The sequence below is a fragment of the Hyperoodon ampullatus genome (assembly GCF_949752795.1).
Source record: "Hyperoodon ampullatus genome assembly, chromosome: 2".
NCBI classification, from domain to species: Eukaryota; Metazoa; Chordata; class Mammalia; order Artiodactyla; family Ziphiidae; genus Hyperoodon; species Hyperoodon ampullatus.
Genome location: NC_136915.1, coordinates 74,788,621 through 74,814,306, shown reverse-complemented (window position 1 = coordinate 74,814,306; position 25,686 = coordinate 74,788,621). Strand labels below are relative to the sequence as shown.

Here is a 25,686-nt window from a genome sequence, read left to right as displayed (position 1 = left end):
TGAAGAGACCAAAAGTCTTACTGATAAACCTTTAGCTAGACTGACCAAAAATAAGACAAAACAAAACAAGACAAAATAAAACAGAGCAGACACTAATTACCAAAATCAGGAATGAAAAAATGGCAAAACCACTGATGCTAGAGAAATTAAAAGGATTAAAAGAGAATACTATGAACAACTTTACGTAAATGATATAACTTAGATGAAATGGACAAGTTCATAGAAAGACACAAATTACCAAAACTAACTCAAGAAGAAATAAAAAATCTGAAAAGACTTACAAACAAACAAAAATTTTAAGTCAGTAATTAAAATTCTTCCCACAAAGAGAAGCTCAGGTCCACATGGCTTCACTGGGGAATTCTATGAAACATTAAAAGATATAATACCAATCCAACACAAACTTTTCTAGAATATAAAGAAGGATGTAATACTTCCCAACTTATTCTATGAGGCCTGATGATGAAACTGACAAAGATCAAAAGAAAATTACAGATCAGTATCCATTCCAACACAAAACCCTTTATCAAAATATTAGCAAACCTAATTCAGCAGTATATTAAAAGGACCAGGACCATGTAGGATTTATCCCAGGAAGGCAAGGTTGGTTCAACATTGCAAATGAATTAATGGAATACACCATATTAATAGAATAAAAGACAAAACTACATAAACATCTCAATATATGTAGCAGAAGCATTCTACAAAATCCAATACCTGTGATAAAACCTCTCAACAAATTGGGACTGGAAGGGAACTTCCTCAAGCTGATAAAGGGTGAGTTTGGGGGTGAAGTGGAGAGGGGGACCCTATAGCTTACATTATATATAATGGTGAAAGATGGAACGCTTTTCCTAAGAGTGGGAATAAGGCAAGGATATCTACACTCACCACTTCTTCGCAACTTTGTATGAAAGGTTCTAGCCAGTGCAATGAGGTAAGAAAAAGGATATTTTAAAAGATATTAAAGGCATATAAATTGATAAGAAAGAAATAAAACTGTCTTTTTTGCAGATGACATGATTCTATATGTATAAAATTCTAAGGAATCTATAAAGAAACTATGAGAACTAATAAGTAAGTTTATCAACATCACAGGACATAATATATATATAAATCAATAACACTTTAATATACTAGGAACAAGCAATCAAAAAATTAAATTAAAAGAACAGCTCCATTCACAATGGTATTAAAAGAAAAAAAAAAACTTAGGAATCCATTTTAACAAGACTTGCTCACTTAAAAAAAAAAAAAACACACAGAAAACATTGCAGAGAAATTAAAGAACATTGAAATAAATGGAAAGCTATTTAATTTTCATGGACTTCAAGACTCAATATTGTTAAGAGAAGAGTCTCCATAAATTAATCTATAGATTCAACGAAATCTCTATGAAAATCCCAGTGGGCTTTTCTTTAGAAATTGACAGGCTGATTAAAATTTATATGGAAATGTAAAGGACCCAGAATAGCTAAAACAATTTTGGAAAGAACAAAGTTCGAGGACCTACACTACTTGATTTCAAAATTTTTTTAAAGTTACAATAACCAAGACAATGTGGTATTGGCATAGGATAGACATACATTGATCACTGGGACAAAATTGAGAATTCAGAATTGAACCCCTACAATTATGGTCAAGTGATTTTTGACAAAAGGTGCCAAGATGATTAATGGAGAAAGAAAAGTCTTTTCAACAAATGGCGCAGTAAAAATTAGATATTTACATGAGTTAAAAAAAAGAACGCCACTCCATAGCTCACACAAAACAACACAAAAAATTAATTTCTAGATGAAAGCATAGAATAAAAATCTCTATTACCTTGGGTTAGATAAAGATTTCTTGAGATTTGGCACCAAAAGTACAATCCATCAAGGGAAAAAATGATAAACTGGACTTCAGTAAAATTAAAAACTTTTGCTCTTCAAGGATATTCATTTAAGAAGATAATACAAGCCACCAATGGGGAGAAAATATTTGCAAATTATTTATTTGGTAAAGAACTTGTGTTCAGAATATATAAAGAACTTTAAAGACTTGAAAATAATAAGAAAAACCCCTCAATTTTGAAAGTGGGCAACAGATTTGAAAATACATTTTTCCAAAGTAGATACATGAATGGTTTATAAGAACATGAAAATATACTCAACATCATGAATCATTAGGGAAATGCAAACTGAAACCACAATTAAATACCAATTCACACAAAACAGAATGGCTAAAATCAAAAAGACTGATGATACCAAGTATTAACAAGAATGTGAAGAAACTGTAACCCTCCTACATTGTTGATGGGAATATAAAATATTAAGCTACTTAGGAAAACAATTTGGAAATTTCTTAAAAAGATAAACATAAACTTACCATATGACCCAGTTATTCTACCCCTAGACATCAACTCAAGAGAAATGAAAGCATATGTCTACCCAGTCTTGCATGCAGATAGATAGAGCAACATTATCCAAATAAACCAAAAACTGGAAACAATCCTAATGTTCATCAGTTGCTGAATGGCTAAACAAAAATGTTACATCCACACAATACAGTACAATTCAGCAATAAAATAGAGCCAACTATTGATATGTTCTATAACATGGATGAACCTCAAAAATGTTATTGTAAGTTCAAGAAGCCAGCAACAATAGATTATATATATTGTATGATTCCATTTTTATAAACTATCCAGAAAAGGAAATCTGTAGGGATAGAAAACAGATCCGTGTTTGTCTGAGGTGGGGACTGATTGCAAAAGAGAACAAAAGAACTGTTGGGGGTGATGAAAATGTTCTAAAACTGAATTGTGATGGCTGCACAACTCTATGTTTATTAATAAACACTGAATTGTACACTTATAATGAGTGCGTCTTATGGCATGTAAATTATATTTCTCTTTTTAAAAAAGTTGTCTCTACGTAAGTAGAATCAATCTGAGGCAGATCTTCTTTGCTGTGGGAAGAATCACTTCAGCCGACAACTTAATTATGTAAATTTAAGGCTGGTAGGCATCTATTACCTTGGGGGAATGATCTAACAAAACCCTTTGGAGCTTGGTAAAGGTTGTTCCTCTCAATACCCTATGGTAAAGAGAGCTAACGAATGGGAAGGAGGTAAGTAGATCTGCATTAAAAATAAAACAGGAATTTGAAAAGGAGGGATCGAAACCTAGACCCCATTCTTTCTAAGGTTCAGAATTACGAGAACTTCTTATCGATTTTAGTGATAGTATCTGTGTCCCATGAGTAAGAAGGAACATTAAATAAGCTTTATCAAAGAATAAAGGAGAATCTGGTGATTTAGGCTCATATTAGGGGCTCTGTAGGTCAAATTCAAGTGCCTACCGAGGACAGGCAGGTAAAACAACAGAAGTAGTGAAGTAGTGGAGGCTAGAACAAATGAGACAGTATAAATCCCGACTAAAGAGAATAGTTATTCAGTGCAAATTCCCATTTGTTCTCATATGGGAATAAGAGGCCACTGAAATCAGTTTTTCAAATGGTTCAAGAATATGAAAGTCCAGGGACTTCCCTGGTGGTGCAGTGGTTAAGAATCCGCCTGCCAATGCAGGAGACATGGGTTCAATCCCTGGTCCGGGAAGATCACAGATGCCACAGAGCAGCTAAACCTGTGCACCACAACTACTAAGCCCGCATGCCCTAGAGCCCGTGCCGCAATGACTGAAGCCTGCATGCTGCAACTACTGAAGCCTGCATGCTTAGAGCCCGTGCTCCACAAGAGAAGCCACTGCAGTGAGAAGCCCATGCACCACAATGAAGAGTAGCCCCCACTCACCGCAACTAGAGAAAGCCTGTGCGCAGCAATGAAGACCCAACAAAACCAAAAAAATTAAAATTAAAAAATTAAAATTATAAAAAAGAATATGAAAGTCCAGATATTAATATGAAAGATCTTGTTTTAAAATCAATATTTTTTATTTACATATAAAATAATGGTATCACACTCAATTATTTTAAAATATCATGAGGACTAAAGAAAACATATCTGTGATTTACATCTGGGTCACAGACAACCAGTTTGCTATCCCTGGAAAGATGTTCAAGAAAGGAAGGCCAATTTTGGTACAGTGTGGGGATGAGTCAAAAGCACCTTCTCACATTCAACCTGGCATGAAGCCAGGATGACTAAGTATATAAGTATAAATTAAGGAAACTAAATCTGTGATATAAGCTTTGAATGAGTATAACACTGGAAAGGGTGGATCATCCTCCCATTAAGAATCAGTGTCTCGGGCTTCCCTGGTGGCGCAGTGGTTGAGAGTCCGCCTGCCGATGCAGGGGACACGGTTCATGCCCCAGTCCAGGAGGATCCCACATGCCGTGGAGCGGCTGGGCCCGTGAGCCATGGCCGCTGAGCCTGCGTGTCCGGAGCCTGTGCTCCTCAACGGGAGAGGCCACAACAGTGAGAAGCCCGCGTACCGCAAAAAAAAAAAAAAAAAAAAATCAGTGTCTCATCAACTATACTCCAATAAAAATTAATTTAAAAATTAATACATATTTATACATATATGTATATGTACAGATGATTCACTTTGTTATAAAGCAGAAACTAACACACCATTGTAAAGCAATTATACTCCAATAAAGATGTTAAAAAATAAATAATAAAAGAAAAATTTTTTAATGAAACAGTACAAGGATTTCTTAATGATTGTTGTAAAATAATAAATAATAAAATTTAAATAAAATATGAAAAAAAGAGAATCGGTGTCTCAAAATAAAAAAAAGAAAGAAAAAAAGAATCAGTGTCTCCACAAGGAGACATCCTTCCATTAAGAATCCGGTCTCCACAAGTATCAGTGGCATCGCATCAAGAGCAAGGATACATCAAATTCTTTGGGACCAGTTTAAACCGTGAAACTATGTAGCACTGGCAAAATCAATAGCAGCTGAAAATGAGATTACTAGCCTCTATACTAATCAAAATACCCATCTCTTTCTTCATCCAACCTTTGGAAAGAAGATTAGCTTCTCTGGAATGAGTAAACTCCCAGAAGTTTAGCAATACTTGAAAGAGGACTGGAAGAAGATCCCAAGAAAACTGCCATTTAGAAGTCCTGCTAACTTGAGCAGATGAGTACAGTGATTAATTCGAATATTTCAAAGATGAGACCTAATATGTATCCCAAGTGGGCTACACTTGTTATACAACCATAACCAGACCCCAGAGCTAAAAGCAGCCATTGTTTCAGGACTTGCAAGTAATATTCACTCCCTCAGAAAATGCATCATCCTTCCAGTTTCAAATTACTAGCTCGTTTTGGATGACATTTTATTTTCAAAGTTCTCTGACCAGCTTGTTATTCTTCTGGGTCCTCATAATATGCACTAGGTCTGCAACTAACAGAAAACCTCAGACAGAAATCATTTCTATAGGACCCAAAGACCGGTTTTTCTTACAAACATACAGAAAGATTTCACAGAATGGTGATTAACAGTGTTGGCTTTGGAGCCAGACTGCCTGGATTCAAATTTTATCTATTAGTTATGTTACCTTGAGGAAATTACTTTACCTCAATGTATTTTAGTCTCTTTATCTGAAAGATGTGAATAATAATAGTATACATCTTATTGGGTTTTTTAAAGGATTACATAAACTAATATACGCAATGTGCTTATTAGAACAATGCCTGACAGATAGTAAATAAATGTTTCATGTGATAGTGTATATGACAATATTCCACCCAGGAAACGTGGGAGTGAAGTGGTATGAGTCACTGCTATATTGCAGAATCAGATTTAAAGGATATACTTTATAATATGACTGAATCTCCAACCCAAGCAGATTATAGTATGTTGATTACCAAAGATAATGCTCTATTCAACAACTAAAACAAGTCTCTCAGACCATTTGCTACTAATAATTGACCAATTTTGAAAAGTGGAAAATTTCTGATAAACACTAATAATAAGAAAGTAAAGCATGCTTTTGTGCCAGAAAATTATACTAGGGAATTTAAACATGTCTTCTCTGAATATTGAAACAAATTTAACTCCAAGAGAATATATTATGTGTATATCTGGGATGCAACTTATTTAATACAAAAGCTTAAAATGGTTATAACATTTCTCTACATTTGTCCTATAAAATATAAAAATAATGATATGCACAAAGATTTAGCTACAAGAATGTTTATCACAGTGTTTTTTTATATGATAGCAAAAAATTAAAAACAATCTAGATGGCTAGTGACTGTTTAAATAAATTGTGGTGCATCCTTAAGACAATACAAAACAGCTATCTTAAAAAATATTGTATAACAAATCTTTACAATAAGGAAAAATGTTATGAACCACTGTACGGAGAGATCCAAAGTTAAGGGCCAGTGGAAATTTGTGTATCTATGCACAAAATAGACTATATATAGAACCAGGTTAATAGTGATTATCTTTGGGTGGGATTATGTGTGATTTTTACTTTTTTGTTTGTTGTTTTCTATGGTTTGCAAATTTTCTCCAATGAAGACATAGTATTTGGCAATCAGATTAAAATGTTATTAGGGAAAAAGGGCTTCTCAAACTTTAATGTGCATATGAATCAGCTGGGTAATCTTGTTAAAATGCAGGTTCTGACTCAGTAGGTCTAGATGGGGCCTGAAAGTCTTCCTTTTTAACAGGCTCCCAGATGATGCTAATGTTACTAAACTGGGACCACACTTGAGCAAGACACTATCAAGAGTATATACTCAATCTTCCTTCTCTAACTATGTAGTATGGCTATTCTTGTAAAACACAAGCAAGTACAAGCTTCTCATTATTACACTTGATATAGTACTTGGCACTGTTAAACACTCCATGGAAACATTTTCTAATTTCAAATCATTTAATACCCCGGTTTCTTAGTTTTACTATAAAAGCTGCTAATTACTCAGATTCTTATAAACAATCATGATAAAAATGTACAGGTAACACTGAAAAGTCCAGTGCCTCTGAAATGTGATATTTATTTACCAGGGTCAGATCAGCATTTCACTGTTTTTGGTTAATGGCCACAGGCCTTTAAAATAAATTGCAAAGATCATAATAGAACAAATTGAGAGAAAGCTTGTTAGTGTAAGACTGTAGTGATATTTAATGTTAATCTAACAAAGAACTCAAGATGTATTGAGAACTATGCTGGCAATACCAAAATAAATTGACAAATTCTATGCCTTCAAGGAGTTCAAATAGGGGAGAGAGGTAACTTGAGGACTAATGTGATACAATTTTAATACTATAAAATAAAACGTAATAGAAGTGAGTATGATATGAGAACACAGGAAGAGATCATGAATTCTAAAAAGGATAAAGAACAGAGGAACAGAAGAATGCTTTGGTGATTTTGTTACAAAGCTAATATGTGAGCAGAGTCTTAAAGTATGGGCAAATCTCACCATTGGCAGTAGTAGGAACAGGAAATTCCAGGTAGGAGAAACATCATAAATAACCACTGTTGTTATAAAGGGATTCCATTGTCTGACTATTCATTGCCATGTTCACATAGTGACCAAAAGTGTTAGCTCTCATCACTAATTATTAAGAGAAATGCAAATCAAAACCACAATGAGATATCAACTCATACCAGACAGAATGGCTATCATCAAAAAATCTACAAATAACAAATGTTGGAGAGGATGTGGAGAAAAGGAAAGTCTCATAAACTGTTGATGGGAATGTAATTTGGTACAGCCACTATGGAGAACAGTATGGCAGTTCCTCTAAAAACTAAAAATAGAACTACCATATGATCCAGGAATTCCACTCCTGGGTATATATCCAGAAAAAATGAAAACAATAATTCAAAAAGATACATGCACCCCAACGTTCATAGCAGCACTATTTACAATAACCAAGACATGGAAGCAACCCAAATGCCCATCAACAAACAACTGGGTTAAGAAGATGTGGTGTGTATATATATATATATATATATATATATATACATATACATATATATATATATATATATATATACATACAATAAAATAATACTCAGCCATAAAAAAGAATGAAATACTGCGATTTGCAGCAACATGGATGGACCTAGAGAATATTAGGCTTAGAGAAAGACAAATCTGACTCAGACAGAAACGGAAACAGACTCATAGACATAGAAAATAAACTGGTGGTTACCAAAGGGGAGAGGGAAGGGGTGGAGGACAAACTAAGATTGGGTTGGCCAAAAAGTTCATTCTGGTTTTTCTGTAAGAGCTTATGGAAAAACCCGAGTGAACTTTTTGGCCAACCCAATACAGACTACTATATATAAAGTAGATAAGCAACAAGGATTTAAATATAGCACAGGGAATTATATCCATTGTCTTGAAATAAGCTTATAATGGAATAGAATCTGCAAAAATATTGAATCACTATTCTGTACAGCTGAAATTAACACAAAAATATTGTAAATCAACTATCCTTCAATTAAAAAAAAGGTCCTGAAGAAAAGTGCTAATTCTAACTAAGTGTCCAGCTCCAACAGAAGATGTATAGTAGCTAAATACATTTCCCTGTAGTAGAATAAGCAAGTTAACTTTTCCTGTATTATGCTAGTTAAAATTTTTTAGGCTCTCCATTGTATACTCTTGACTCCATTGTCATAGATTAGGTGACCATAGGTGTGTGGGTTTATCTCTGCACTTTCTTTCTTATTCCACTGATCCATATTTCTGTTTTTGTGCCAGTACCATACTGTTTTGATGACCGTAACTTTGTAGTATAGTCTGAAGTCAGGGAGGCTGATTCCTCCAGCTCCATTTTGCTTTCTTAAGATTGCTTTGGCTATTCGTGGTCTTTTGTGTTTCCATTCAAATTGTGAAATTTTTTGTTCTAATTCTGTGAAAAATGCCATTGGTAATTTGATAAGGATTGCATTGAATCTGCAGATTGCTTTGGGTAGTTTAGTCATTTTCACAATATTGATTCTTAGAGTGGATATATGTATATGTATAACTGATTCACTTTGCTGTACACGTGAAACACAACATTGTAAATCAATTATACTCCAATAAAAATTTTTTAAGAAAGGATAATGTCGGCGGTCTTTTAGCTTAGAAGTTAGAATGATACAGATTTAGTGGACTAAGAAATTAAGCATGGGAGTGTACTGCCTTAAAGACTGTATGAGTTTTGGAAAGGTAAAACTAACTAGATAAAGTGGTTTATTACAACCACTTTAGCTCTGATTCTACCTAAAAAAATCCATATTCAAAATTGTTCATTTGTTCAATATAGTATTTCAATCTAAGCTTCACTAATATGGATTTGTGTCTGCCACAGAAATAGCCTGTCAATTCATGGGAAAGGAGAATAGGTAAAGCATTTGATGGTATTTGTCTATTCAGTCCTTAAAATATTGTAATTAGACATTAAATGTATAAAGTCCAAGATTTAAAATGTGCAAAACTTCCATTAAATTCAGCATTATATAACTCAACACACCATTTATGATCAAAGAAAGATTTAAAAGCTAACCAAAATAAATTTGCTAGAAAGAGAACTCAATGAATGTCAATACACCCATTCATTCTGAGCCAGAATAAAAAGAATTCCTTCATGTTTTTTGTTGTGAACTTCAAGTACTTATATGTGCATGGAATCAGCTGTTAAATATTTATGTTATCAAACAGGAATTCCTACTACTTAATTTAGTAGTAAAAGATAAAACATTTAAGGCACCTGGAAACCACTGTGTGGCCTTTATTTTGTATTTCTTCCTATATTTAATGTCACTGGGGAATAAAGAAACTTGGATTAAAATTCTTACATTTCATACATGCCTAGATTGGTAATTAATCTTTACTCAGTAGTTCACAAACCTAATTTTTATAAAATTACATGTAGTTTCTGTGCTTAGCTCATTTCTTAAATCACACTTTTGGAACAAGCATACTCAGAGAGCTTATCATCAGGAGATATTACATTCCTTTTCCTTGTCAAACAAGTCATGCAAGTAAACTGCTTTAAGTAGCTTTGAAGAATGTGGTTTGTACGAAAACTTCATACTGTCAAAACTCTTTCCACAACTCACACTATAAATGAATAAAAATCTGTGTTTTCATCATGAAAATAAACCTTGGAATTTCGAAACAAAAGGATTGCTCTGTTTCTGTTGTATCCATATTTTCTCCTCTATATCAACACATTCCATAATAAGAAACTAGAACACTATGCTTACCATTCTCATCACTACATATATAAAATTATTGTGTCTATTTCTATATTTGATATGAAAGAGAAAGTGAAAGAATGCTTGATTCTGAACATTCAGTTACTCTTTAAGCATTTCTTATATCATACCTATTATTTGAACAGTTACAAGGTTTGCACCTAATTTCACTGTACACTATGATTCTATTTATTTTGTGGCATCACCATAAAGAAAAATGTTAACAGCATTTTATCAGTCTGTTTTTTCCAAAAGAAATCATAGCTCAAAATATTATCTTCAATTGCTAGATTTTAAAATGTGTCTCAGAAAATGTTACAAGCCCCACACATTTAAAAATGGTGAGAGTATAATTCAAACATAACTTTTAAATATTAAAAGTCCATGATATTCATTCATTTGAGATACATTTACTAAACACCCACTATTTGTAGAAACAGGGATTAGTGTACTAATTCAGTACTGTCCTCATTCCTCACTGAATGTTTAATTAAAAGGTCCTTGAAATGCATAAAAATGATTTCCAAAAGGGCTTAGGAGACTGCAATTTAACAGAATAGGGCAAGTAAAATGAATAACAAACTTTTGTTGCATGGTAAATTTTAATAATATACTATTATTTCAATACTCAACAGTTCATTACCTTGAAGATATTTGAGATTCCTCATCCATCAACTTGCTATATAGTAAGAATTAATTATAAATAATCAAAACCTATAAAGTAAAAAAAAATTGTACAAATATATGTTCTTTACTTTCTCCCTAAAATAGCTTAAGGAAGGTAAAAAATTCTAATGCAATAAAAAAAAATTCAAATAAACTTCTGCGGATCTATGAAGGTACTATATAAACAAAAGAGTCAATTTTGTAAGCCATTCTTGGTTTTTTGTTGCTTTTCTTTTAGCTGAGTTTTCTTCCTTAACTGCTATGGTGTATGTAAACAGAAAGAGGCAAAACAGTGCTATTTGATGATCAAACACACTAAAAAGTACCAAGAGTAATTCTATTGTTCCTTTAATCAGAATAACAAAAATACCTTGGGGAGGGTCCAAGGTGAGATGTGGAATGAAGGCACTGGTATTGTTTATATGTGAAATGTAGCCTTTAAAATGTGCATGTCACAAAAAATCATTACGTATAACCATTTCAGCAAAGCAGTAAGTCCAAACATTTTACCATGCCTGGAAAGAATGTGATGCATGCATAAACAAGTTTCCCCCCCCCATATGAAAGATTCTGATATTTATAATGTTACAAATATAAGATTTCACATAGAATAATCATACTATGCTTTCATATTATAAATCCTGCTTATTAAACTCAAGTAACTTTCACACATGCATTTAAAAATAAAATATGGCAAACTTAACAAAAATTTAATTATAAATTCAAGAGTCCTTTTGCCCCTTTTGAATTTTAAGGCTTATAAATCCAAGATATTTTTTTAAATAAAATGATTATTTTTCTTAACTGTAGGCATTTCACTTAAGAACAAAAAAAATTTTTTTAATTTAAAAAAATACACTAGAAATGATGTAAGAATTTTGTAGAAAATTTTCCCACTGATATTCAACTTAACTAATTGTATTTAAAACAGAACCATGAGCTATGTGATTCAGCTCAACTTATAATCAAGTTTTTGTAATTTTTTTTCAACTTTACCTTGCAAAATATCCTTGGGCAAATCATAAAAAAGACACCCACACACACACAGTTCTGTGCTTGATTCTAAAACTCCAATTAGCATTTTAGTTTCCAGTTACAATGCAACATAAAAAAAAAAAACTTACTTGATCTGTCCCATAAGGCAGTATGTTCAGAGAAATGAAGGCTGTCATTTTGCAGAGTTGTTTTCTGATCATGTGCAGTACCTTTGGAGTGTCTATGAAATAATCGGCTAGCAAAACCTTCCAATTTCTGAAGAGCAGTTGTACCTGTATACTGATTACAGGGTAGTGCTCTATAAGCTGCCATTCATGTGTATTTACACTTAATTTAAAGTAACTGAAAATATTTCCAGAAGGAGCTCAACAACTTCTTACACAGAAGCCAAGAGCTATGCATGTATCAAACTTCCTGTTTGCAGTGTATTCAAACCACTACTGCTGTTCTGTTTCCTGTTAATATAAAACAGCGCATTACTGAGCCTTTCTTAGCAAAACTGTTCATCTCAACTAGAGATGAAGATTTTAAAGACTTGCAATATCATCCTAAAAGGCTATGTTTAAGAGTGTTTTAATATTAATACACACTTAATAAGAACATTAAATATAAAGCTTTACATATGGATAGTAGGCTGAAAAATTTTTTTTAAAAAGGAAAAGTAGTTAAACGTGTATTACAACCCTATACAAACAACTGAAGGCCAAACCACTCTCCAAATATAATATGTTGAAAAGGTTGTGTTTTATCCAGGAAATCAGCTAATACAGATTAGTACAGATTTTATGAATCCTTATAAATAGTTAACTTTCCACTGAAAGCTGGTATGGGATATCACAAAACACTTGCAAAACAAATTTTAACACATAAATTTTAACGAAAAACTCTGAACTAGCACTTAAAAAAACTCAATGTTGCTAACTCACTGTCTTAAGTCTAATATATACAAAAACTATAAAAACTTAGTGTGTCAGTATTGCTTACCAAACATAATCTGCTGACAAGTGTGTATCAGCAGTACATTTTCAAACATTCTAAAATTTGTAAAAAATATATAATATTTAAAATTATATAAAATCAGTCATAGCAAGAAATTTCAATTGAGAGGGAAAAAAAATCCTTCTAGTTGACTGAGACATGTTAATTTTTAAACTTAACACTGAGGACTACTGCTTACCTGATCCTTGATTTAGGGGGTCTCACTTGGAAACAGCTCCTTTGGTTAAAAGTAAACTGTCCATTTGCATGAAAAAAGTAACCTGTGACATTTAACAATGATTCTGAGTACTTGCCTTCTGATACTTATTAAAGGATGAGAAATTTGTGTGGTTTTCTCTTTGGAAGCTTTAAATAAAGGAAAGAAAGAAGGAAGAAAAAAAAAGGAAGGGAGGGAGGGAGGGAGGGAAGAAGGAAGGAGGAAAAGAAGGAAGGAAGGATATTTTTAAAAATCTATCTAAAAAAAGTCTTAATCAAGACTTCGTGCCTACTGCTTAACAAACAGAATAAATAGAAACAATAATGACAAATAGAATAAATAGGAATAATAATGTAATCAAATTAGGACACAACACACACATACAGAGGAAACATTGGCTAATGAATTTTGCTAAATAACAGCTCATTTGTGTACATTTTATTTTGTATAATAAAATTAGATCAATCTAAACAAACAGGCAACAGTATCTACAACACCAAACTTCTTAAATTGTAGCTTTCTGGTAAATATGTGTGTATATAATAATAATTTCTTTATTAACATCCGACTTTATACAAAACAGACCCTGAACAGGTGTCTGCAGTCTTCAATAAACATCTACAGAGGAGGAACTGTCTCTGTATGGGCATAAGTGCATAAAATTCCTGAATTCTTTGACTTGCTCTCTTGGGATAAATTCTATTCATCCTCAAGGCTCACCAAAAATGTCACATCTTCACTGAAGTTTCCCACATACTTCCTAGAAAAATAAACTGCTCTCTCCACTGTTTCCAATGATCTTATAATTTTATGTTAAAATTTGTTATTTATAAATTTATGTCTCAAATTGTGAATTACTTTAATTCATAAATGCAATGCATGTGCTAGTTACATACTCAATAAATATATGTTGAAGTATTCAGTTTTAATAAATTAAAGGTCTAAGTAGAATCAAACACTTGAAAATATTTTAATTATATATGTGATAGGATCATATTTGTAAATTATCCAACGACCACCTAGTTGTTCATATATAGACAACAGCAATAGAAGTAATGCCACTTAACTTCTTTTTCTCTACGTTCAGTTACTAAATTTATTCATTCTTTGAGTTTCATTTTTATTAGTGAAAATGTGGATTTCAAAATAACTTGTTTTCTCTACTTCCAGTCACTCCTTTCAATCACTCATCTCTGACATATTAACCTCCCCAAAATACTACACTCATGGCATTCCCTTGCCAAAAGTGCAGGCTAATTCTAACATTTCAGCCCCACGATGTTCGTTTTTAACACATGTCTAGCCAGACTTACATCCAATGTTGCTTGAGTTTCATACAGATATTCCAGATTTCTAATTAGAACACGAAATTAATTTATTTAAAGCAATGTATAAGCTTTATAACAAAATTACTATATCAAGAAGAAAGTAATCTTCACTAGATGAAGAGCTAGAAAACACTACATTTAAAATTTATGCATTTTTTTCAATAAAACTGTTTTTTATCTGTTATAAAGTCCTTAGAGAAAGTAGAATCTTTAGTCCTTAGAGCAATATTTCTATATATGGTATTGTGACCAGGAAACTGTTGCTATCGAAGTACTTAGGCAATTTGATTTTTATTAAAAAGAACTCTACTGGCATCTACTGCTAGAAAGAAACAACTACAGCTTTAACTGAAACTGAATTCTTTCATAATTCAAATTAATGTTAATAAGTATATTGCTTGCTATCCTTCCTGATGGTATTTTCAGAACTTGAATTTGTACTAAGATATCTAGCCATGTACCCAAAAATTTGCTGTAATAACATATCTTATATCCTATTAATAGTTTAAATAGTATATGGTAATAAAACTAGAGAGTAATCAACTTTGAAGTTATCAAGTCCTTATTTTTCATTCTGCATTAATTTTAGAAATTATAATAATTTTCAGAGTTGAACCTCCTTTGATAGCCATAAGATATCACAAAATATTGGTTTACTTCTTATGTTTAATAATAGTAATGATACCTTACATTTACAAAGCATTTTACAACACATAAAATGGTTTCCATTGATTCATCAGATCTTTACAAATGAAGTAAGCAGGACAGGTATTATTATCCTTATTTTAAGATGAGAAAACAAACATAAATATTAAGTGACTTGTGCAAAGTGACCTATGTCTTCTGTCTCCTAAATCAAGGCTCCTTTGTACTGACAATAATGATTACCACAAGTAAAGATTTTTTCAAACAACGGTGGGGAAGTAGGGATAAAAGGATGGTAGGAGGTGGGAATGGTTCTTGGACACACTGTCCAGAGTCTGAGATTCTGCTATGAGAATGTTTTCATTCAGATGGTCACCTTATAGCCATGCAATTTCATTGTCCACATTTATGTTTACAGTCATCTTGGGGCCAAGGAGAACTATGTACTTTAGAGTTTGAAGGTTAAAGAAAAACACGGAAGCATATTTTATATGTAAATAATGTATTTGTTCCATGTGGAGGGCAAATGATATGACCATGACCCCTGCTATTCAAATAAAGCTTTTACAGTAATAGTTTTGCCTTTCCCAAAATGGATTCATACATTTTATAAATGGATTCACCTATTTAAGACTGGCTTCTTTCATTTAGCACAGCATAACTAACTGAGCTTCATCCATGTTGTGTGTTTTAAGAGCTTACTAATTTTTTATTGAATAGTATTCCATTGTACTATTCAATAGTATTCCATTGTCAAAAATCAGTTAACTGTATCTATGTGGGTCTACTCTGGATTTTCAATGTTGAAAATTTTGAAATTTTGAAATGTTGAAAATTGAAAATTTTCAATGTTGAAAACTGATCTGTGTCGATTCTTTTTCATCAATAGCGTACTGTGTTGGTTACTGTGGCTTTTTACTAAGTCTTAAATCTGATTGTATAAATATTTCAACATTTTTTTTTCTAAATTGTTTTGGCCATTATAGTTTCTTAGGTTTTCCATATAAATTTTAAAAGTCTGTCTATTTCTACAAAAATAATCTTGCTAGGACTTATTGAGATTATGTTTATTGAGAGAAATCAAAACTATACTGAGTCTTTCAATCCATGATATATATTTCATTTTTTGATTCATTTTCAATCATCTTTGATTTCTTTCATCAGTGTTTTAGTTTTCAGCATACAGATCCCATACGTATTTTGTTAGACTTACACTTAAGCATTTATTATTTTTAAATTGGAGCTATTGTAAATGGTGCTTTAATATATGTTTACAATTGTTCATTGTTAGTATATAGAAATATGACTTATTTTTATATGCTAACTTTGTATACTGCAACCTTGCTAAACTCACTTATTATATTTAGGAATCTTTTTTTTTCTGTAGATTTCTTGGGATTTTCTATGCAGAAAATCATGTAATCTTCAAACAGATAGTTTGTTTTATTTTTTCCTCTTTAATCCCTGTGTTGTTTATTTACTTTTCTTGCCATACTGCGCTGGCTAGGACTTCCAGTAGTACATTAAACAAGTGGTGAAAGTGAGGATCCTTGCCTTATTCCTAATCTTAGGAAGAAATGGTTCACTTTCTCATCATTATGTCAGCCGTAGAAAATTTTTGTAGATGCCCCTTATTGAGATAAAGAAGTTTCCTTGTATCCCTAGTTAGTGCAGTGTTTTTATATATTACAGGGATGTGGAATTTTATCGAATACTTTTTCAGTATTTGTTGATATCATATGGTTTTACTTCTTTAGTCTGCTAATATGGTGTATTACACTTACCAATTAATTCTCAAACATTAAACCAGCCTTGAATTCCCAGGATAAACACCTCTTCTTCTTGGTGTACTAATCTGTTTGTATGTTGCTGGATTCAATTTACAAATGTTTTATTGAAGATTTATATGTTTACAAGATATACCGTTGTGAACTTTTATTTTTATGGACTGTTTTTGCACGATTTTGATATCAGGTTAAAAATAGCTGCATAAAATAAGTTGGGAAGTATTCTGTCTTTTATTTTCTGGAAGAGACTGTAGGGAACTGGTATCACCTCTTCCTGAAATTTTTGGTAGTGTTTGTCAGGAAAACTATTTGGGCCAGTAGTTCATTTTCGGAAGGCCACAAATACTAATTCAATTTCTTCAATAGATATCATACTGTTCAGTTATCTATACCATCTTCAATGAATATTGGTAGTTTTTGTCTTCCAAGAAATGATCTATTTCAACTAAGTTATCAAATTCACGTGCATAAACTTGTTTCTAAAATCCCCTTATTAGACTTTAAATGTCTGTGGCACCTGTAGTTATATCCCCTCCTTCATTCCTGATATTGGTAATTTGCCTTCTCTTTTTTGTCAGTCTGGCGAAAGGATTCTAACTTTTTATCTTTTTGAAAGAACCACCTTTTGTTTTCATTGATTTTCTCTATCATTTTTTCCATTTTCAGTTTCATAAATTCCTGTTCTTATCTTTTCCCCTTCCCTCTACTTTCTTTGGCTTTATTTTGCTCTTTTTCTAGTTTCATAATATGGAAATTTAGACTATTTCCTTCTGAAAGATGATACAGTACATCTAAAAAATTCTGAAACATTGAATTTTTAAAAAATGTTTATTTTCTTATTAGTCATCCATTTTATACACACCAGTGTATACATGTCAATCCCAATCTCACAATTCATCACCCCACAACCACCCCCCCTCCGCTTTCCCCCCTTCATGTCCATACATTTTCCCTCTACTTCTGTGTCTCAATTTCTGCCCTGCAAACTAGTTCATCTGTACCATTTTCTAGATTCCACATATATGTGTTAACATACGATATTTGTTTTTCCCTTTCTGACTTACTTCACTCTGTATGACAGTCTCTAGATGCATCCACGTCTCTACAAATGACCCAATTTCTCTCCTTTTATGGCTGAGTAATATTCCATTGTATATATATACCACAACTTCTTTATCCATTCATCAGTCAATGGCCATTTAGGTTGTTTCCAAGACCTGGCTATTGTAAATGCTGTTGCAATGAACACAGTGGTGCATCTGTCTTTTTCAACTATGGTTTTCTCTGGGTATATGCCCAGTAGTGGGATTCCTAAGTCATATGGTAATGCTATTTTTAGTTCTTTTTTTTTTTTTTTTTGCGGTACGCGGGCCTCTCACTGTTGTGGCCTCTCCCGTTGCGGAGCACAGGCTCCGGACGCACAGGCTCAGCGGCCATGGCTCACGGGCCCAGCCGCTCTGCGGCATGTGGGATCTTCCCAGACCGGGGCACGAACCCGTGTGCCCTGCATCGGCAGGCGGACTCTCAACCACTGCGCCACAAGGGAAGCCCTATTTTTAGTTCTTTAAGGAACCTCCATACTATTTTCCATAGTGGCTGTATCAATTTACATTCCCACCAACAGTGCAAGAGGGTTCCCTTTCCTCCACACCCTCTCCAGCATTTGTTGCTTGTAGATTTTCTGAGGATGCCTAATCTAACTGGTGTGGGGTGATACCTCACTGTAGCTTTGCTTTGCATTTCTCTAATAGTGATGTTGAGCAGCTTTTCATGTGCTTCTTGGTCATTGGTATGTCTTCTTTGGAGAAATATCTATTTAGGTCTTCTGCCCATTTTTGGATTGGGTTGTTTGTTTTTTTTAATATTGAACTGCATGAGCTGTTTATATATTTTGGAGATTAATCCTTTATCCAATGATTCATTTGCAAATAATTTCTCCCATTCTGAGGGTCGTCTTTTCATCTTGTTTATGGTCTCCTTTACTGTGCAAAAGCTTTTAAGTTTCATTAGGTCTGATTTGTTTATTTTTGGTTTTATTTCCATTACTCTAGGAGGTGGATCAAAAATATCTTGCTGTGATTTATGTCAAAGAGTGTTCTTCTTATGTTTTCCTCCAAGAGTTTTATAGTGCCCGGTCTGAAATGTAGGTCTCTAATCCATTTTGAGGTTATTTTTGTGTATGGTGCTAGGGAGTGTTCTAATTTCATTCTTTTACATGCAGCTGTCCAATTTTCCCAGCACCACTTATTGAAGAGACTGTCTTTTCTCCATTGTATATCCTTGCCTCCTTTGGCATGGATTAGTTGACCATAGGTGTGTGGTTTTATCTCTGGGCTTTCTGTCCTGTTCCATTGATCTATTTCTGTTTTTGTGCCAATACAATACCATATTGTCTTGATTACTGTAGCATTGAACTATAGACTAAAGACGGAGTCTGATTCCTCCAGCTCCGTTTTCTTCCCTTAAGACTGCTTTGGCTATTTGGGGTCTTTTGTGTCTCCATACAAATTTTAAGATTTTTTGTTCTAGTTCTGTAAAAAATGCCACTGGTAATTTGATAGGGATTGCATTGAATCTGTAGATTGCTTTGGGTAGTATAGTCATTTTCACAATATTGATTCTTCTAATCCAAGAACATGGTATATCTCTCCATCTGTTGGTATCATCTTTCCTTTTTTTCATCACTATCTTAAGTTTTCTGCATACAGGTCTTTTGTCTCCCTAAGGAGGTTTATTCCTAGGTATTTTATTCTTTTTGTTGCAATGGTAAATGGGAGTGTTTCCTTAAGTTCACTTTCAGATTTTTCATCATTAGTGTATAGGAATGCAAGAGATTTCTGTGTATTAATTTTGTATCCTGCTACTTTACCAAATTCATTGATTAGCTCTAGTAGTTTTCTGGTGGCATCTTTAGGATTCTCTATGTATAGTATCATGTCATCTGCAATCAGTGACAGTTTTACACCTTCTTTTCCAATTTGCATTGCTTTTATTCCTTTTTCTTCTCTGATTGCTGTTTCTAAGAATTCCAAAACTATGTTGAATAATAGTGGCGAGAGTGGACATCCTTCTCTTGTTCCTGATCTTAGAGGAAATGCTTTCAATTTTTCACCATTGAGAATGATGTTTGCTGTGGGTTTATCATATATGGCCTTTTATGATGAAGTAGGTTCCCTCTATGCCAACTTTCTGGAGAGTTTTTATCATAAATAGTTGTTGAATTCTGTCAAAAGCTTTTTCTGCATCTATTGAGATGATCATATGGTTTTTCTTCTTCAATTTGTTAATACGGTGTATCAAATTGATTCACTTGCACATATTGAAGAATCCTTGCATATCTGGGATAAATCCCACTTGATCATGGTGTATGATCCTTTTAATGTGTTGTTGGATTCTGTTTGCTAGTATTTTGTTGAGGATTTTTGAATCTATATTCATCAGTGATATTGGTCTGTAATTTTTTTTGTAGTATCTTTGTCTGGTTTTGGTATCAGGGTGATGGTAGCCTTGTAGAATGGGTTTGGGAGTTTTCCTTCCTCTGTAATTTTTTGAAGAGTTTGAGAAGGGTGGGTGTTAGCTCGTCTCTAAATGTTTGATAGAATTCACCTGTGAAGTCATCTAGTCTTGGACTTTTGTTTGTTTGAAGATTTTTAATCACAGGCTGAATTTCATTACTTGTGATTGGGCTGTTCATATTTTCTGTTTCTTACTGGTTCAGTCTTGGAAGGTTATACCTTTTTAAGAATTTGTCCATTTCTTCCAGGTTGTCCATTTTATTGGCATAGAGTTGCTTTTAGTAGTCTCTTAGGATGCTGTGTATTTCTGCTGTGTCTGTTGTAACGTCTCCATTTTCATTTCTAATTTTATTGATTTGAGTCCTCTCCCTCTTTTTCTTAATGAGTCTGGCTAATGGTTTATCAATTTTGTTTATCTTCTTAAAGAACCAGCTTTTAGTTTTATTGATCTTTGCTACTGTTCTCTTCGCTTCTATTTCACTTATTTCTGCTCTGATCTTTATGATTTCTTTCCTTCTGCTAACTGTGGATTTTGTTTGTTCTTCTTTCTCTACTTCCTTAAGGTGTAACATTAGATTGTTTGAGATTGTTTCTTGAGGTAGGCTTCAATAGCTATAAATTTCCCTCTTAGAACTGCTTTTGCTGCATATCATAGGTTTTGATTCATCATGTTTTCATTGTCATTTGTCTCTACTTATTTTTTGATTTCTTCTTTGAGTTCTTCAGTGATCTCTTGGTTATTTAGTAACGTATTTTTTAGTCTCCATGCATTTGTGTTTTTTACGTTTTTTTCCCCTGTAATTGATTTCTAATCTCATAGCATTGTGGTCAGAAAAGATGCTTGATATCATTTCAATTTTCTTAAAATTACCAAGGCTTGATTTGTGACCCAAGATGTGATCTATCCTGGAAACTGTTCCATGAAGACTTGAGAAGAAAGTGTAATCCGCTCTTTTTGGATGGAATATCCTATAAATATCAATCATATCTATCTGATCTATTGTGTCATTCAAAGCTTGTGTTTCCTTATTAATTTTGTTTGGTTGATCTGTCCTTTGGTGTAAGTGAGGTGTTAAAGTCCCCCACTATTATTGTGTTACTGTCGATTTCCTCTCTTATAGCTGTTAGCAGTTGCCTTATGTATTGAGGTGTTCCTATGTTGAGTGCATACATATTTATAATTGTTATATCTTCTTCTTGGATTGATCCCTTGACCATTATGTAGTGTCCTTCCTTGTCTCTTGTAACACTCTTTATTTTAAAGTCTATTTTATCTGATATGAGTATTGCTACTCCAACTTTCCTTTGATTTCCATTTACATGGAATATCTTTTTCCATTCCCTCACTTTAAATCTGTATGTGTCCCTAGGTCTCAAGTGGGGCTCTTGTAGACAGCATATGCATGGGTCTTGTTTTTGTATCCATTCAGCGAGCTTGTGTCTTTTGGTTGGAGCATTTAATCCCTGCATGTTTAAGGTAATTATTGATATGTATGTTCCTATGACCATTTTCTTAATTGCTTTGGGTTTGTTTTTGTAGGTCCTTTTCTTCTCTTGTGTTTCTCACTTAGAGAAGTTTCTTTAGCATTTGTTGTACAGCTGGTTTGGTAGTGCTGAATTCTCTTAGCTTTTGCTTGTCTGTAAATCTTTTGATTTCTCCATCGAATCTGAATGAGATCCTTGCCAGGTAATCTTGGTTGTAGGTTCTTCCCTTTCATCACTTTAAGTATATCATGCCACTCCATTCTGGCTTGTAGAGTTTCTGCTGAAAGATCAGCTGTTAACATTGTGGGGATTCCCTTGTATGTTATTTGTCATTTTTCCCTTGCTGCTTGCAATAATTTTTCTTTGTCTTTAATTTTGGCCAATTTGATTATTATGTATTTCGGTGTGTTTCTCCTTGGTTTTATCCTGGCTGGGACTCTCTGCACTTCCTGGAGTTGGGTAGCTATTTCCTTTCCCATGTTAGGGAAGTTTTTGACTGTAATCTCTTCAAATATTTTCTCAGGTTCTTTCTCTCTTCTCCTTCTGGGACCTCTATAATGCAAATGTTGTTGCATTTAATGTTGTCCCCGAGGTCTCTTAGGCTGTCTTAATTTCTTTTTATTCTTTTTTCTTTATTCTGTTCCCCAGCAGTGAATTCCACCATTCTGTCTCCCAGGTCACTTAGCCGTTCTTCTGCCTCAGTTATTCTGCTATTGATTCCTTCTAGTGTATATTTCATTTCAGTTATTGTATTGTTCATCTCTGTTTGTTTGTTCTTTAATTCTTCTAGATCTTTGTTAAACATTTCTTGCATCTTCTCCATCTTTGCCTCCATTCTTTCTGTGAGGTCCTGGATCATCTTCACTATCATTATTCTGAATACTTTTTCTGGAAGATTGCCTATTTCCATTTCATTCAGTTGTTTTTCTGGGTTTTTATCTTGTTCCTTCATCTGGTACATTGCCCTCTGCCTTTTCATCTTGTCTATTTTTCTGTGAATGTGTGTGCAGTTCCTCAGGCTGCAGGATTGTAGCTCTTGCTTCTGCTGTCTGCCCTCTGGTGGATGAGGCTATCTAAGAGGCTTTTGCAAGTTTCCTGATGGGAGGGACTGGTGGTGGGTAGAGCTTTGTTGCTCTGATGGGCAGAGCTCCGTAAAACTTTAATCCGCTTGTCTGCTGATGGGTGGGGCTGGATTCTCTCCCTCTTGGTTGTTTGGCCTGAGGCGACCCAACACTGGAGCCTATCCAGTGCTGTTTGGTTGGGCTAATGGCAGATTCTGGGAGGGCTCACACCAAGGAGTACTTCCCAGAACTTCTGCTGCCAGTGTCCTTGTCCCTTGGTGAGCCACAGCTGCCCTCCGCCTCTGCAGGAGACCCTCCAACACTAGCAGGTAGGCCTGGTTCAGTCTCCTACGTGGTCTCTGCTCCTTCCCCTGGGTCCTGATGCACACACTACTTTGTGTGTGCCCTCCAAGAGTGGAGTCTCTGTTTCCCCCCGTCCTGCCAAAGTCCTGCAATCAAATCCCACTAGCCTTCGAAGTCTGATTCTCTAGGAATTCCTGCTCCCGTTGTCAGACCCTCAGGTTGGGAAGCCTGACGTGGGGCTCAGAACCTTCACTCCAGTGGGTGGACTTCTGTGGTATTAGTGTTCTCCAGTTTGTGAGTCATCCACCCAGCAGTTATTGGATATGATTTTATTGTGATAGCTCCCCTCCTACTGTCTCACTGCGGCTTCTCCTTTGTCTTTGCATGTGGGGTATCTTTTTTGGTGAGTTCCAGTGTCTTCCTATCGATGATTATTCAGCATTTAGTTGTGATTCCGGTGTTTTCGAAAGAGGGAGTGAGAGCATGTCCCTCTACTCCGCCGTTTTGAACCCATCTCCCGCCATCTTGAATCAATCTTCTGCATTTTCATTTTCATTCATCACAAAAATATTTTCTAATTTCCCTTAAGACTTTATCTTTGACCATGGATTATTTAGAAGTGTGCTGTTTAAATTAACAAATATGAGAATTTTCTTGATATCTTTCTGTTATTGATTTCTAGTTAGTCCCATTATGGTCAGAGAACATATTCTGCATGATTTTTAGTTTTTTTAAACTGTTAAGCTTTGTCTTATGACCCCAGATATGGTCTCTGATGGTGAATGTTCCATGTACATTTGAAGAGTGTCTTCTATTGTTATTAAGTAGAATACACTACAAATGTCAGTTAAGTCAATTGGGCTGATGGTATTGTTCAGGTCTTCTATATCCTTCTGGATTTTGTTTAATTGGTCTATAGATTACTGAGAGATGACTATAGAAGTCTTCAACTTTGTAGATTTTGCTATTTCTCTCTTTTCAGCTATAGTAGTTTTTGTTTCACATATATTGAAGCTCTGTTATTAGATTAATTTACATTTAGGATTGTTCTTTTTATTGAATTGACATTTTTAGCATTATAAATGTCCCTCTTTAATCTTGGATAATCTTGCCACCACAAGCTTTCATTTGATAGTGTTTGGATAGCATATCTTTCCCCCCACCCCCAATTATCAGTATATATAAGGTAGACTTCTTCTACGCAGCACATAGCTGGGTGTTGACCATTTACATTTAATGTAATAGTTGGTATAATTGGATTTAGGTCTATTGTTCTGTTATTTTCTGTTTGTCCCCTATTCTTAAAAAGAAAAAGCTTTAATAAATATAAATGACATACAATAAACTGCAAATATTCAAAGTGTAGAATTTGATGTTTTGCTATATAAATACAATGGTGAAACTATCACCACAATCAAGAGAATGAATATATCCATCACCTCCAAAACTTTTCTCAGAACTCTTCATGATCTCTCTCTCCTGACATTCCAAATCCCCAGGCAATGGATATTTTTTATAATATAGATAATTTACATTTTTCAAGACTTTTATATAAAATGGGACTTTTTGTTAAAATAAACTTTTTGAAATGTTTTAGATTTACAGAAAAATTGCAAAGATAGTAGTATAGAGAGGTGTCATGTACCCAACATCCAGTTTCCATTATCATTAACATCTTACATTAGTATGTTAGATTTGTACAATTAATAAACCAATATTGTTACCTTATTGTTAACTAAAGTCCAAAGTTTATTCAGATTTCCTTAGTTTTTACCTAATGTCCTTGTTCTATTCCAGGATCTCATCCAGGATACCACATTACATTTAGTATTCATATCTCCTTAGCCTCTACTTGGCTGTGATGGTTTCCTCAAACTTTCCTTGTTTTGATGACCTTGACAACTTTGAGGAGTACTGTTCAGGTATGTTGTAGAGTATCCCTCTGTTGGTATTTGTGTGGTGTTTTTTTCATCATTAGCTGGGGTTATGGGTTATTGAGAAGATGACAACAGAAGTGCCATTTATATCATATTGTATCAAAGTTACACACTATCAACATGGCTTATCACTGTGGATGTTGACCTTCATCACCTGGTTGAGGTAGTGTTTGTCAGGTGTCTTCACTGCATAATTACATTTTTTCCCTCCCTTTCCACACTGTACTCTTTGGAATAAAGTCACTATGCCCAGTGCACACTTAAAGAATAGAGAGTTTTACTCTACCTCCTTGAAGGAAGAGTGGAATTTCTCAGCCTGGGCAATGTGTCTCTTTTCCCCCATTTATTTATTTATTCATCATTAACAGCAATACAGACTCATGGATATTTATTTTATACTTTGGGCTCTAATCCAATACTACATTATTTTTTTGCTCAAATTATTCAAGCTTTGGTCATTGGAAACTCTTTCAATTGTCTCTATGTCCCTCTGACATATAATTGTGTGTGCGTGCATGCACACGTGCATGCGTGTTTGAGCACTTACTTTCTACCGCTATAAAATGGCCCATGCTCATTTTCTATACTTCCTACCCCAGTCCCA

The 25,686-nt window shown here is 33.9% G+C and overlaps 1 protein-coding gene across 2 annotated transcripts in view; it reads right to left on the bottom strand.

Annotated features, from left to right (window-relative positions):
• The window catches only part of PRKACB (protein kinase cAMP-activated catalytic subunit beta), a gene marked incomplete at both ends in the record, with an annotated part of 140,459 nt that overhangs the window by 64,683 nt on the left and 50,090 nt on the right, over positions 1-25,686 (bottom strand). Inside the window, one exon of one of the 2 annotated variants that reach the window (XM_079696333.1) lies at positions 11,955-12,138. The exons of the other annotated variant lie outside the window; for it this stretch is intronic. Coding sequence (XP_079552459.1) covers positions 11,955-12,138 — 184 coding nt within the window. Of the gene's footprint in view, positions 1-11,954; positions 12,139-25,686 lie in introns of those variants that run through there. 2 annotated transcript variants of the gene reach the window in all.